At 36.9% G+C, this 15,953-nt stretch overlaps 1 protein-coding gene across 5 annotated transcripts in view; it reads left to right on the top strand.

Moving 5' to 3' along the window:
* The window catches only part of ZNF507 (zinc finger protein 507), a 49,106-nt gene extending 35,621 nt beyond the window's left edge, over positions 1-13,485 (top strand). For 2 of the 5 annotated variants that reach the window (XM_024132553.3, XM_024132552.3), the window contains 2 exons: positions 3,323-3,457; positions 3,594-7,429. In XM_024132553.3, coding sequence (XP_023988321.1) covers positions 3,323-3,457; positions 3,594-3,960 — 502 coding nt within the window. In that variant the 3' untranslated portion in view covers positions 3,961-7,429. Of the gene's footprint in view, positions 1-3,322; positions 3,458-3,593; positions 7,430-7,678; positions 7,983-11,210; positions 11,310-13,402 lie in introns of those variants that run through there. The other 3 variants (XM_055078956.1, XM_055078955.1, XM_055078957.1) reach the window with 3 other exon arrangements.
* The last annotated feature ends 2,468 nt before the right edge of the window (positions 13,486-15,953 follow it).

Genomic DNA, 15,953 nt, shown 5'->3' with positions numbered 1-15,953 from the left:
TATGGGATGCAGCAAAAGCAGTTCTAAGAGGGAAGTTTATAGCAATACAATCCTACCTTAAGAAACAGGAAACATCTCGAATAAACAACCTAACCTTGCACCTAAAGCAATTAGAGAAGAACAAAAAAACCCCAAAGTTAGCAGAAGGAAAGAAATCATAAAGATCAGATCAGAAATAAATGAAAAAGAAATGAAGGAAACAGAAGGGATATATGTATATGTATAGCTGATTCACTTTGTTATAAATCAGAAACTAAGACACCATTGTAAAGCAATTATACTCCAATAAAGATGTTAAAAAAAACTTTATAAATAAATAAATATAAATAAAAGCTTTTATTTTATCCTTCTTATACCTTATCTGATGTTTTTCCTTTCTTTGTGTGGATCCACGTTTCTTTTTTTTAATTTATTTATTTATTTATTTATTTATTTTTGGCTGCGTTGGGTCTTCATTGCTGTGTGCAGACCTTCTCTAGTTGTGCGAGTGGGGTCCGCTCTTCGTTGAAGTATGTGGGCTTCTCATTGCAGTGGCTTCTCTGTTGCCGAGCGTGGGCTGGAGGTGCATGGGCTTCAGTAGTTGTGGCTCACGGGCTTAGTTGCTCTGTGGTATGTGGTATCTTCATGGGCCAGAGATCAACCCGTGTCCCCTGCATTGGCAGGAGGATTCTTAACCACTGCGCCACCAAGGAAGTCCCCAAGTTTCTTGATCTATATCATTTGCCTTCTTTCTGAAGAACTTCTTTAACATTTCTTACAAGACAGATCTACTAGCAACAAATTTCTTCAATTTTTGTTTGTCTGAGAAGGTCTTTTTTTTTTTAATTTTATTTATTTGGTTGCACCGGGTGTTAGTTGCAGCACGTGGGCTCCTTAGTTGCAGCATGCGGACTTTTAATTGTGTCCTGCATGTGGAATCTAGTCATTATTGTTTAAAGTATTTCTTCTGTTCCTTTCTCTCTTCTAGTATCGCTATTACACATAGATTACACCTTTTGTAATTGTCCCTTTTGTGGTTGTATATTCTGTTTTTTCCAGTCCTTTTTTTTTTTGTTTGCTTTCTAGTTTTGGAGGTTTCTATCTATTGAGATATCCTCAAGCTTAGAGATTCTTTCCTCAGATGTATCCAGTCCACTAATAGGCCCCATCATAGGCACTCTTCATTTGTTATGTATTTCTTTTATCTCTTTTTGGTTCTGATCTCTGATTTCTTTTTGGTTCTTTCTTAGAATTTCCATCTCTCTGCTTTCATTGCTCATCTGTTTTCCCAGGCTGTGTATTTTATTCATTGGAGCTCTTAGGATATTAATCGTAATTGTTTTAAATCACCAATCTGATAATTCCATCATCCTGCTATATCTGACTTGTTTCTTTGCTTGCTCTGTCTCTTCAACTTTGGTTTTTGCCTTTTAGTATGTCTTGTAATTTTTTCTTGATAGTCAGGCATGATGTACTGGGTAAAAGGCACTGCTGTAGATAGACCTTTAGAAATGTGGTCGTTAAAAGTGGGGGGAGGGGAAATGTTCTGTAGTCCATAACTAGGTCTCAGTTTTTTAGTAAGCCTGTGTCTCTGGGCTGTGAACTGTACTTTGCAGTCCCCTCCCTCCCCAACCCTTGGTGGACAAAATAGCTGGAGTGGGCTGGAGTTGGTATTTCCTTCCCTCCAGTCAGATATGCTCTGATAAAACTCCAGTAGGTTAGCCTCTGGTTAAATAATTTCTCCTGAGAATAGACCTTGCTAAGAACAGAATGTTCTGGGACTTCCGTGACATCCAGCAGTTAAGACTCCATGCTTCCACTGCAGGGGGCAGAGGTTCAATCCCTGGTGGGGGAACTAAGATCCAACATGCTGCATGGTGTGCCCCCCCCCCACCAAAACAAACAAACAAACAAAAGAACAGAATGCTCTGGCATATCCCAAAGTGGTTCTTTTACCCCTCTGCTGACTGTCTTGTTGTGAAGAAGAGTTCAGGTAAGTTACCTGATTTTTGTTAAGTTTGTAATGAAGTATTTAATAAAAATGTCTTTTTTAAAGTATGTCTTCAGTTTCCTAAAAAGATAAACATAATTCTGCTCTTAGGTATTTACCCAAATGATGAAAACTTATATTCACACGAAAACCACACATAAATGTTTAATAGAAGCTTTATTCATAATTGCCAAAACTTAGAAGCAACTAGATGTCTTTCAGTAAAGAACTGGATAAACAAACTGGTACATTCATACAATGGAATATTATTTAGTGATAGGAGGGGGAAAAAAGAGCTCTCAAGCCATGAAAAGACATGGAGGAACTTTAAATGCAAATGGAAAAGGGAAAGAAACCAGTCTGAAAAGGCTATATACTGTATGATTCCAACTATTATGTGACATTCTAGAAAAGGCAAAACTATGGAGACAGTAAAAGAATCAGTGATTCCCAGGGACTGGGGAAAGGGAGGGATGAATAGGTGGAGCACAGAGGATATTTAGGGTTGGGAAATTATTCAGCATGATATTATAATGACAGATTCATGGCGTAATGCATTTATTAAAATACATAGAACTGTACAACACAGCGAGCCCTAATGTAAACTGTAGACTCTAGTTAATAATAATATATCAATATTGTTTCATCAAATGTAACAGATATTCCACACTGATGCAAGATGTTAATAATAGGAGGAACTGTATGCAGGGGAGAGAGTGGGTAAACCTTAAACATGCTCTAAAAAATAGTCCATTAATTTTTTTTAACTACTTCATTCAGTTCAGATTTTACAAAGTATACCCAATTATGTGAAACAATTATTATTTTGAATAGAAACTTTAAGATTATTAATTATCTTTTATTTATGAAATCTAAATTGTTGAAGCATTTCAGGACTACTTACATTTTCTGTGAATCTTTAAGTAAGCACAGAGTTCATGTTGAAAATTATTTAATTCTTCTCTGCTTTCTTAAGAAATAGTGGTATAGAGTATTGATTTTGTGTATTTGTGTATGTGGTTAAATAATATAGAGCAAAGATTTTTCATATTACTATATTAGAAATCTTTCCAAATACTGTAATAGCTAAAGTAGTTTGGGATGTTTGCCCTGATTCTTATAAATTCTTTATAATGTAAAATACTTTATTTCATTGATTCTGAGATATCCACCCTAGGACATTTTAGCCTCTGAAATCAATATGTCTCTTATAATCAGTGGCATCTTAAGATTCAGTGAAATATGATGTCTAATAAGTCTTCAGGAGAATAAATTTAATAATTGTTACAGAATCATTGTAATTACTAAAAATTGATATGGGATCATCTGATTTACTTCATATCTATCTTTCAGATGCTCTTTGTGTGGGTATGTATGCAGCCATCCTCCTTCTTTGAAGTCTCATATGTGGAAGCATGCCAGTGACCAAAATTATAACTATGAACAAGTAAACAAGGCTATTAATGATGCAATTTCACAAAGTGGCAGGTATTTGATCTTACTGTTATATATAAATAGGTTATTGTTTATAATTATATATGCATTATATATAAAGTTAGGATTAAATCTACTAGTCTACATTATAACCAACTCAAGGTTTGATGTGTTTTCTTTTGTTTTTAAGGGTTCAGGGGAAATCCTCCGGAAAGACTGTATTAAACAGCAGTGAAGAAAGAGCCGATTCTGTCACTGGAAGTTCAGAAAATTTGGTGTCATCCTCAGAGCTGATTTCCCAGGCTCCCAGTGAAGTCGTAGGTACCAACGAGAATGAGAAACTAAACCCTACAAGTAATACCTCATATAGTTTAGAAAAAAACTCCAGTCTGGCCCCTCCTGGTGTGGAGTATTGCGTTTTACTCTTCTGTTGTTGTATTTGTGGTTTCGAGTCTACCAGCAAAGAAAATCTTTTGGATCATATGAAGGAGCATGAGGGTGAAATTGTAAACATCATCCTAAATAAGGACCACAACACAACTCTAAACACAAATTAGGTGGAATAGTTATCTGAAGAGGAAAACAGCAGAAGAGGAATCCTTTAAACCACAGTTTGCCCTTTGTGCTGTCCAGTAACTTACTAGGCACAGAAGAAATAGTTGGTGTGATTTTTGAAGAAATGACAGATGTGACTTCGGAATGAAATTTGTAATGTACTAAAAGGAATTCTAAATGGATAAGGGGTAATAATATTTAAGCATTTTGAGTGAGGAGAAGTGGGTTGATGAGGCAGCAAAGATGTACTCTTATAATAACCCTCTGTTACCTCTTAGTTTGAGTGTATTTATTATTAAAAGCTTGTTATAGTGTAGAAATGCAAGCTAAAGAGTTAAGAAAGGGCTTTTCAGGAACTATTCTAAAACTTACTGTTATGAAAGTGTCACAATCTTAAGCAGAGCTTAATTTTCTTCATTCTCAATTTTGACATGAATGACAACCCTCTTGTGAGAAATGGGAGGCACGTGTCTGAGGGTTTTTTAGTATTAACAAGGAAAGAAAAGATCATTACAGGGATTTGAGATGATCAACCTAAATCTTTAGCCAGATTGATAGGAACAAATCATATACTCAATCTGAGATATATTACTTTACTCTTTAGAAAGAAAAAAGAAAGAAAAGAGACCTCTAAATCCAAATCTAGATTGTAAATAGGCGTTTACAAAGTAAATTATTGTCTTAAATTTACAGTGAATGTCTTGTGGGCAAAGGAGGAAAGAGGTGAATTCCCACCAACCTCAAACCAAATCTCATGGTTCATAAAAATGGTGACTGGTTGAGCACAGTGCACTTCTCAGAGGTTCTTTTCAGAGTGTTGATGGAATACCCCAGCTTCTCAATAGTTACATAGGCCTTCTAATCCACTCTTCTAAACTAGACCAAGCTTGTTGTCTAAAAACAACAAAGGAGGAAAAATTGCATTTGCTCATCAGACCTTGGAAGTAGTTTGAACTGTTAAATAAAAATCATTTGTGGGAAGAGGAATGAAATTCAAAAACCCCTTAAAATGAATACTACTATTGAGATTTTACTTCCTGGAGCTTTTTATTTACTTATACTTAGCATAAGAGATACAACCAAATGTGGCTAAAATGTAGTAAAAATTCGGGTTGTTTATAAAACGTTTAATAACAAATAAAAACTAGTTGGGTTTCTCCTATTCAGGAAATTGTATTTTGTTGGTGTGCAATAGGACACATGGGAAGCCAACTAAAACTCCCCATCAAATAGATGTAATCTTCTCATTAATTACACATTTGTATTACAGTGTATTTCAAAGAGTGAAGAGAACAGGGTTTTTTGGTTTTGCTTTTGTAGTTCTGATCATTTACGTATGCATTGTTCTGTAAATGTCAGTTCTGCCTACAAGTCAAAAGGCGGCCGGTGCACCATGCGGTGCACCGTCCTCACGGTGCTCTTTCTGAACTTGACTCTAACATCTTCTAGAGCTGAGGCTGTGACTCTCATAAAGCTTAGAAAACATCGAAAACAGAATTTCTTGAATAGGATACTCTGTAGACACATTTTAGGCAAGAATTCTCTTCCCAAAGTCCAGGTATGAATCGAATGAATTAACATTTTTCAGTTAGCATTAGGAACTATTTAAGCGGGGCCAGGTAACCTGAAATACTGTCTGATTTGTGTGTTTTTGTTTTTGTTTTGATTTGCTTTTTAAAATCTAATTTGATGATGATATTTGAACAGAGTTGATTGTAACTTTGCAACTCTTTAATTTATGTAGCTTTAGTTTATTTGTGAAAGTTAATCCATTTCTGATATCTGGTTTTTAAAACAGAAAATGGATTCATATATACTAAACTATATTCCCCAAATCCACATGCAGTGGGTTTTCTCATTTTCTCCTGTTTTCAGAATTAAAACACAGTTATATTTCATTTCAAATTCAAAAATAAACTAAAATATTTTAAATGATTCCATTATTACTATATTGTTCCCACTTAGTTTTTTCATTACTGGTAGCTCTGACTCAATGTTTCTTTATAAAAATCGATTATTCTGAAAATTAACAACCTTAGAAGAGTTTTTGTTTTATAAATTGTCCTTGGCTTTAATTTTATATAATCATTTGGAAAATACTAATAACCAAAAAACATTCCCAAAATTTCAACAGTGTATTTAAATTAACTTTCTTCATTTCCTTAAACTACTTCCATTGATTGTTACTTAAATTTTCCATTTGGAATCATGAATTTACAATTTCCCTAGCTCATGGGAAAAAATTAACCCAGAAGTTCAAAAGTCTTTAAATATTCATCTGCTTCCAGCTTAAAATATCTTCGAAAGCTTTCTCTTGGCCTATAGGAGGAACCATATACCAAGGATGTTGTGTACCTTCCCATTATGGTTTTGAGGCAAGCCTTAAGTTAACCCTCCCCACTAAGAACAACTGAATACGATGAAGACTAAATATGCAATTTTAATTATAGAATAGATATTTAAATAATCAGCAGGAATTCCCTTTATAGGAATAACATTTACTGGTACTAGATCTTTTGCCATGTAAAGCTCAGTATTTGTTTTCCCCTCTGAACACTTACAATTCTAAGATTTGACAGTGAAAATAGTTTTTAAAACACTTACTGGGTAAGGCAAAGGTGGGGAGGGGGAAGATGATGCATTCTGATCATTATAAATAATACTTTTTCAGGGCTCTATCATTTTCTCTCTTTCTCTAATAATCCAGAATATGGTTGGTATCCCCAGTGTTCTAACAGTACCATGCCTATATTCCAGTTGACCTGTAGACTTCAAGTTCTGTGTCCAGCCAGTGCAGTGTAGTGACACTGACTGAAGCCTTTATTCTAGATCTTTCATCTATTTGAGGTAGCTATCAGTGGCTTTGTTATTATTTTCTTTGTCTTTTCTCACAAAGCAAATGGTGGGCACCTATGTTTACATTGTATCTTCCTGCAGTGTACTTGGCTTGACAAAGACAAGCAGGCTTCTCTTTTGAGACTTATTATATTTTTAGTTTTCATAGACACTTATTTAATCTTTTTTTATTGTACAGCAAGGTGCTCTAAGTAATATTCTATAAAATATATTTAATAGAGATTTGAGTTTGATATTCATGGACATGAATACATGTATTTTTTTAAGAAATAAGTATTGTGTAACACTATGGCATTGCTTCTATAGCCAAAGTCTAAAAATTTCTGGAACACTGACATGTAAAGACTACAGTTAATTCTGACACTGTATCTTATTAAAATAGGATGATTTGCATTTTGTAAAATTATCCTGCACATCAAGCTGCATGCCTTAACGCCTAAAACTCTAGGATTGTTTTCATGGTAGAACAGTTTATCTGTTCAACAAACAGTGAAGCAAGGTCTTAGCGCTTCTTTAACTACCTTTGGAAATACTGTACAATGTTAGAATAATTTATTTTGCTTTACAGAAGTTTGTCATGTATTGACTTTAATATTGTATTTTGGTAATAAATTTTTTGTTAAAAACACTTGCCTCTAAGTTTTATTAACAAAAAGTTATATCCATTCTTATTTTGGAAATGTTGATTTAATCACTTAGACATTTGGATTTAAATAATGAAGAACTTCCCCAGGCTTAAACTAAGGCTTATGATTACCCTTTGGTAACATGTTAAACTGTTGATGACTAGCATTAAACTGTGTTACACAAAGGTAATTGAAAAAGCATTTAGATTGTTTTAATCTTTTTAAAAATTCAATCTAGGAACTCTCCTGGTGGCGCAGTGGTTACGAATCCACCTGCCAATGTAGGGGACGCGGGTTCAACCCCTGGTCCGGGAAGATCCCACATGCCTCAGAGCACCTAAGCCCACATGCCACAACTACTGAACTTGCACTCTAGAGCCAATGAGCCTCAACTACTGAGCCCGCGCCTAGAGCCCGTGCTCCACAGCAAGAGAAGCCACTGCAATGAGAAGCCCACAAACCACAACGAAGAGTAGCCCCCGCTCACTGCAACTGGAGAAAGCCCACGCACAGCAATGAAGACCCAACGCGGTCAAAAATAAATAAATTAAAATTTTTTTTAATTCAATCTAATTTTGTAGTTTTTTTTCCTTGCTACACAGTTCTTCACTTTATCTTCCAAATCACATCCTTATACGCTTTAAATTCTGATGTAGTCAAAGTGCTAAAGAAGCTCTCTTAACGGCAGTTAGCATTTTGCACTTGCATTGATCCGTTGCATTGGCAAGTGAAGCTAACATCATCTGACTGTATCATTGGTCTAGTTACACATTTGTGCCCTAGAATCCTGGGCTACCTCGGCTGCAAGTGTCTGAGGCCAAATATTTCTCCCCAAAAGCTTTAATCCCTTGTCCTGTCTCCCCAGGGGCAACATAATTATGTCCTATCTTTTAAGAGCCAAATCCCAACACTGTCACTAACCTCCGGATAGTTGTAGAAATCTCAGCATGAAAGATCCAGAACATGTGCAATTTGGTAGCCACCAGCCACACGTAATTGAGCACTTGTAATATGACTAGGATGCTAAGTGTATAATATACAACAGTTCTGAAGACATCGTTTTTTCTTAAAGTATCACATTAATAGTTTTTATATTGATTACTTGTTGAAATGATATTTGGGATATTCTGGGTTAAATAATATTAAAATTAATTTCACCTGTTTTTCTTTGTAGCTACTATAAAATTTTAAATTGCATATGTGGCTCACATCGTATTTCTGTTGGACAGTGGTGGTATAGAAGAAGGATTAGCGGGCTTCCCTGGTGGCGCTGTGGTTGAGAGTCCGCCTGCCGATGCAGGGGACACAGGTTCGTGCCCCGGTCCGGGAAGATCCCACATGCCGCGGAGCGGCCGGGCCCGTGAGCCATGGCCGCTGGGCCTGCTCGTCTGGAGCCTGTGCTCCGCAACAGGAGAGACCACAGCAGTGAGGGGCCCGCGTACCAAAAAAAAAGGATTAGTAAACTGACAGCCCTTGTTTCAAATCTGTCCTGCCATCCATTTTTGTAAATAGTTTTATTGGAACACAGCCACACCCAGTCATTTACATACTGTATATGGCTATTTTTGAGGTACAACAGCAGCACTGAGTAGTTGTTACAAAGACTGTATGCACCACAAAGCCCAAATTATTTACTATCTGCTTAATAGTAAATCGTTTGATAGAGTTTGCTGACCTGTGACCTAGAACAATGGTATGATCTGTGCTTTAAAGCTCCCAGGGAAAAAAAAAAGCTTCTTATAAAGAAAGCTTTATATAGCATTATTTTATAAATATATTATTTCGTCTCCTGTTCTTCTACAGCCCTACCCATAATTTATGACTTAACCTAACTCACTATTTCATCATCTCTGCTACTTAAAGCCAAACACAATTTGTTTAAAATAACAACATAATTCAATAATAAATAATGCCGCTTTTAAAAAGTATTGTTTTCCTCCTGACAACCTTATGGTGCTGATAGTACCCTCTCTGCTTCACCCTTTCTGTGATGTGGTCATGCCACCGGCATATCTAACTGCGGTGGGAGGTAACCGTGGCAGCTAATCCACTCAACTGCGGTGACTATTGACTTGCATAATCCAGGATATAAAGAAAAGTCTTAGACACACCTCTTTATAATGAATAACTTGTCTGAGTCTAAAATCAGATTCTGGGGTTGGGTGGCGGTTGTAGTTGGCTTTGATGTAGAACTGTTGACTAAACTGGCAGATTAAGAAAAAGTCACAGTATTCGCCTACATAGATTCTTCCGAATCAAGCAGCAAAGATGTAAAATGAACATTTTTGGCCCTATAAATTCTCAGAGGAGTTTCTGTTTTTAATTGGTGCCATACAATACATAGTATGTTTTGGTTTATATCTTAGAATCCAAATGACTGTAACATGCTTAAACCATTTCCAGAGTCCTAGATGTGCAGCAAAATCTAGTTTGTGTGTTGGGTTGGGGGACTGTAGACCTCATTTTTCTGGTGGTACATTAATATACTGCATCCAGTTTTCTCATTTAGACCATAAAGTGTTTGTAAGATTATGACATACTTGGTTTTTATCTATTGATTTTTTTTTTCCCAGTATGCGTAATTCCTGTTTAAACTGTTTGCCTTACGAAAGTTGATTTCTAGTAGATCTTCCTTTGAATTAAAAGTTTAATTTTAGGCATCTAATATAAATTCTTACCATTACAGAACAAAATCATAAGATGTTGGTGGTGTTTTGTTTCCTAACTCAACCACGTTTACACCAGTTGTGTCACTTAATCCAGAGAGTAAAGGCACCATTCGGGAACAGTTTGCAAAACTGAATGTAAGACAGATACTTCCATGATAATGCTGAGGTAGATGGGGCCTTTGTTTGAAAAGGACATGATGTGTTAGGTGGATGGAGTTTTATTTACACAAATCAGAAAATAATGAATCCTTGACCATGAGCTGATAAAATAGACCCAACTATTTATCTTTCTGATTTCTCAGCTTTATCCTCTGTTAAAAGGAAAAATTAAGAATAATTATCCATGTCATTGCCACTGGTATCAGTAATTGTAAAATGTTTTTTGAGTTATTAATAAAGTATGTCATCTTAAATATGTACACAACAGAAAATTATGACCTGAGGAGACCCTCAACAAAATAAAACAAGTTATTCATTTTTCAGGTCTTTTATTAGTATCTAATGTTATTTAAAGGCTTAGTGCACATCTCCAGATTTCTGGGCTTTTTCTACTTGTCATTTTATTAATTTTAGTATCCATACTTCAGCAGTAATGTGGCTGCATTTTACTGAAATAGACACATCAGTCTACATCTTGCTCTTTTTTGTTTATATCTGCAATCCCATTTAAATTTAGTATTTCCAACCACAAAAGGTGTTAGAAAATTCTATTTCAGGCTAATGAGAAAAAGTACAGCAGGATACGGTTCAGATCATAAGCTGTATTTATTTCTGATCCTCTACAGCTCACATTCTACAAAAAAATAGTTATGCTGAAATAATTAAATAATTGTAGGAAACCAGCGGTTTCCAAGTTATCTTCATTTTCCAAGCCCTTCTCCATATGAAGCATGAGAATACAATTGGTGAGGCCGTGCCTTTCCATAATGCTGAGATTGGAATCCATGCAGGGTATCACCCTGTGGGTTAAAAAAAACTCTAAAATGAGGCTCTTCAGAATCGGTGCCCAGCTGGAGCACCCCTGTGCTCCGTGTGCAAATGCTGATAAAGAGGCTCCAGCGTACCATGTGACACTTTTTAAAACTCACTTTGTAATCACAGGAAAAAAGTGTGGATCTTCCCAATGGGAAAGCGGTCACTGTGTCCCATCTGAAGCAAGGGGAGGACATCGTGGTGGACGGCCTGCCAGCTGCACACTGAGTGGGTATTTTGCTACCTCAGCTGGTTTGAAATATAGTTTGGCTTTACCTTTTTGAACCTCTTGTTAAGTTCAGTTATGTCTTCTATTTTCTGAAATGTGAAATTGATTTTATAATACCAACCTCAGAGAGTTATGTGGACTAAATGAGAAGATCGTCTATAGGATACCTACCTAGTTGAGTTCTGACAGTTCTGGATGGTGCTGGTTCGAAGCCATGTGACCTTGAGTAAGGCATTCAACCTTTTTTTGAGCCTCAGTTTCTTCATCAGTAAAACAGATGGTAATACTTAAACCTTGTAGGGTTGTTGTGAATATCAGCAACCATGTGTATAAAGGGCCTGGCCATCTGTGAGCTCAAACAGTGGTTCCTATCATGGTTTGAGCACTCACTGTGTGTGCTGGGGGCAGGGACACATTAAACGCCCTTATAAATCATGGTATCAAAGCTACCTGTTACAGCCTTGGAAAGGACTCTAAGAGCCATACTGCTTTGTGTTTTGAGGAAGGATACTCACAACAAAATATCGTATCTCTTAAAATATACCCAAAAAAGACAAACCTGGTACCTAGAATATTGTATACAATTCATGTCACATCTAAAAAGACAACAGCCTGGGAGAAAGTGTCAGAACACTACCCTGTTACCATCACATTAAGTTCATATAATCATTCTCTCACACCTATAAACCGCCATTAAGGACTATGTGAAAATGGCCCTTTCCCTAAATCAGCTGATGAATGGGCAGCGTTGGCAAAACTTAGGCCCAAGGAGAGAGAACGGTATTTCAAATTGTATACGTTCAGTATAATCAGCTGCTAACTATTACAGGATTGAGTGCCATGCACTGGACCATTGGGGAAAGGTAACAGTTCTTGGAAACGGTGAGAAATGGCCTGGCTCAGACCATGCAAAGCTCTCACATGGAACTCAGTCTTCTAACCATCTCACAAGGACTTTCACCTGCAGGACTCGGATGCAGAGCAATCCTAATTCTGAAGCATACCTGCAGTCCAGCCCTAAAGCCAGCCTCTTCATGTGGGGTGCTGTGCTGTGGGCCTGGGATGTAGCTCTCCCAGTCTCACCGAGGAGACTTATGACCAGGTAGGAAAACGGCAGAAGGGGCAAAGATAAAATCCAAACCAGCATTTGCATTTAACCACTATCCACTGATGTAACTTAACACTATTTCCAGTCTCCCCCGACGCCCCCAACACACACACCCATACACTTATGCATAGTGAAAAGACAAGAGAAAAGTTAACCTCTAGAATTTGGCCGGTGTTCCAACCACCAAAACTTAATCTGTATCAGCGTTTCAACCTTTTTTTCATGATCACATCCCTAAGGAACTTTTTTTTAGACTTTTTTTTCCTGATCACCCCCCTCCATGAAATTTGAATACCTTAGATATACTGTATATCTGCACTTTATACATTAAAAGAATAAGGTTTTTTTCAACCCCCAAGAGCCAATTTTCTCCCTATTGGGGGCGGAGGGGGTAATATCACCTCGGAGACTGTATGCTCATATAAATGAACTGGTTGGTGACAGTTGTGAGAGGAAACAAACTTTTTGTTTCCTGGTATCTTGACTGAAAAAAATTTAAAGCCCTCAAGAGACTGTGATTAAAAACCTCTCAGAGGTAGCTGTATTCGTTCCTCCATCGTGTGGGGAGCACAAAAGGACAGAGCCTACCTACTCCAATCTCCACACAACTATTGGGGTCGTTGGAGTCCTAGCAGCTTTCAGGCCTGGTGAGATGCGATCAAGCCTGTGAACTCCTAAGTGTAAGTCCTTCAGGCTAGTTTATCAACGTCCATGGGTGGACTCAGGAAGATCTGGGGACAGCACGTGGGAAGTGTTAGTGAAAATCCAACCCAGTGCTAGATTAGCCATAATTTAAGGCATGATAAAATATCTGAATTTGAGTGTATTAGAAACACATACATTTCTGGCTGAGAGTCCTACTTCGTCCTACAAAAAAAAAAAAAAAAAAAAATCCCAAGCCAGACAGTACATCTTGGCATCTGTTAGTAGGAAATGTCTATTTCTAGAGTTTTTAGACACCTGTTGTATATACCTGTTTTGCAGGGAATGACATTAGAGCAGTCCAAGGGAACAAACTGGAAAGACCAGCCAAGGCCACTGGTTTGTGGACTAGAAGAGCCAACATCTAGGAATCGTCACACTTCGCCAAAAGCTTATTATGTGATAAAGCACCATCATCTGCTTTAATTGGATAACTTGACTATTCGTCTCCTTATTCAAAAACATACAAGTACTATAGTTATTCTAACCATGAAAATGGAAAAGAAAGGCGTCGGTGGAAACAGCAGACAAGCAGAGGGAAGAGTAGCAGGTGTTGGAGAAAATGAACCAACATTGACAATGTTTAAATATTTTGTTAACTTTATTTAATAGAGTCCTTGGATAATTATGCACCTATGCTGATCGGCCTATAAATTTCATTCTTCTAAACCATTACAAATCTAGTTAATACAAAGTTGATCAAAGGAAGAGAGAAAAAGTAACTAACAATATTACATAATACCTTTTCTTAAGAATCTCCCAGGGAAGGAGGCAAGTATTTTAAAGGCGGGGTGGCGGAGGTGGCAGGGGGGGGACGGGGAAGGACTCAGGTGTAATGTTGATTCCTGTGCAACTCTGGAATGATCTGTGAGCACTGAGAAAGCTGATCTCCAGGACTCAGCATGGGTTGCCTAAGACCAAGAGTGCCAAACTTGGCTCGAAAGAATGCCATAGACACAGCTGATCTCTGAGGTCTCTGACATGGGTCATACACAAGGAGTGTATAAAACAACCCATGGGATGTAGGAAGAACATATTAGGATTTCCATATATTGCAATACATAATGTATATATATATATGTATGTATACACACACATATACGTGCACACGTTCACACATGGAGAGGACAAAAATTTTTGATTGATGAAGTTGTGAGATCAAAAAGTTTGGAGACCACTGCTCTGACTTTTATTAAGACACTTGAAAAACCAACCCTGTGGACAAGGTGGCAAAATAAGAATTGCATGAAACTACTGTTGCAAAAATATGTGTAAGTGGGCCAAACTGTCTTCAACTGAATATGTGTTTCTGTAAAAGAATACTCAGTATTGTAAAGATCTCATTTCTCTCAAAGACTTCTTTACCTTTTATACAATTCCAGTAAAACAATCTCCATGGATTCTTTTTTGGAAACTGGTAAAAGATTATAAAGTTTATATGAGCAAGAAAATATGCAAAACTTGCCAGAACATGTGTTTAAAAGAAATACAGTATGTAGAACTGTTGCAAACTAGTTCTTTTTAAAAATCATCTAAACACAATAATGAGTTTACAAATCGGCCATATACGTACTGGAATTAGTATGTGATACAGATAATTCAAATCAGTAAGGTAAGAATGATGGTGAAACAACTGATTCTCCAATTAGAAAAAAAAAATTGTCAGATCTCTCTCTTCATATTAAAAAGATGCAATATTTTTTAAAACTAGGAAAAAGTATTTTTAAAATTTTACAATCTTGGGATGGTAAAGGTTTTCCTAAGTATGTTGGAAAAACCCAGAAGCTTTTATAAAGGGAAGATGATAGATTTGATACATAAAATGGAAAACCAATGCAAAGTGAAACACACCATATGAAGTACACAACACTGAGAAAATACCTGCAAGGTAGACAACAGAAAGTTAATATCCAGGGACTTCCCTGGTGGTCCAACGGTTAAGACCCCGCACTTCCATTGCAAGGAGCGCGGGTTGCACCACTGGTCAGGGAACTAAGATCCCACATGCCACGCGGTGCGGCCAAAAAAAAATGTTAAAATCCATAACCTATAACTAATCCCTTTATATAAAGATTAAATCGACGATTGGCCAAAGAACATGAAAACATAAATCACAGAAAAAGAAATACAAACAGCCAATAATGTCCTGATATATCTCCACCTCACTAATACATTTAAAATGATATCTCATTTGTCGCCTAAGATTGGCAAAGATTAAAAATATCCATTGTTGGCAAGGACACTGAAATAAGCCCTGTAATGCACATTGGTGGAGGTGTAAAGTAATACAATTTTTAACCTTTTGTAATGCAGTTTGCCAATGTTTATCCTAATTTAAATTCTAGCAATTCTATTTCTAGAAATATATCCTAAAGAATTACATAAATATAAGCATATTCTCTATGCATTGTGTGTAATAGGATAAAGCTAGAAACAATCTAAATGTCCAATTAGAGGGGAATATTAAATAAATTATGATACGTCCATACAGAGGATGACTACTATATTGAATACCCATCATTGTGTAACAAAATTACCCCTAAACCTAGTGGCTTTAAAACAAACATAAACATTTATTATTCTTATCATATCTGTGCATGAGATATGTGGGAGTGGCATGGATGACATGGAGCTGGCAGATCTTCCTCCTAGGTGGCTCACTCACATGGCAGGCTGGTTGTTGGCCAGAGGCCGGGTGCCGCCCATGTGGCCTTCTCTACACGATGTTTGAGTGTCCTCACAACATGGTGGCTGGCATCCCCCATAAGTGCGCAATCCAAGAGAGGATAAGGTTAAACTAGGATGTCTTTATGACCTGGCCTCAGAAGTCCCA

Source organism: Physeter macrocephalus, chromosome 17 (assembly GCF_002837175.3).
Source record: "Physeter macrocephalus isolate SW-GA chromosome 17, ASM283717v5, whole genome shotgun sequence".
NCBI classification, from domain to species: Eukaryota; Metazoa; Chordata; class Mammalia; order Artiodactyla; family Physeteridae; genus Physeter; species Physeter macrocephalus.
Note: the sequence above shows the minus strand (reverse complement) of the source record. Positions and strands in the feature narration are given on the sequence as shown.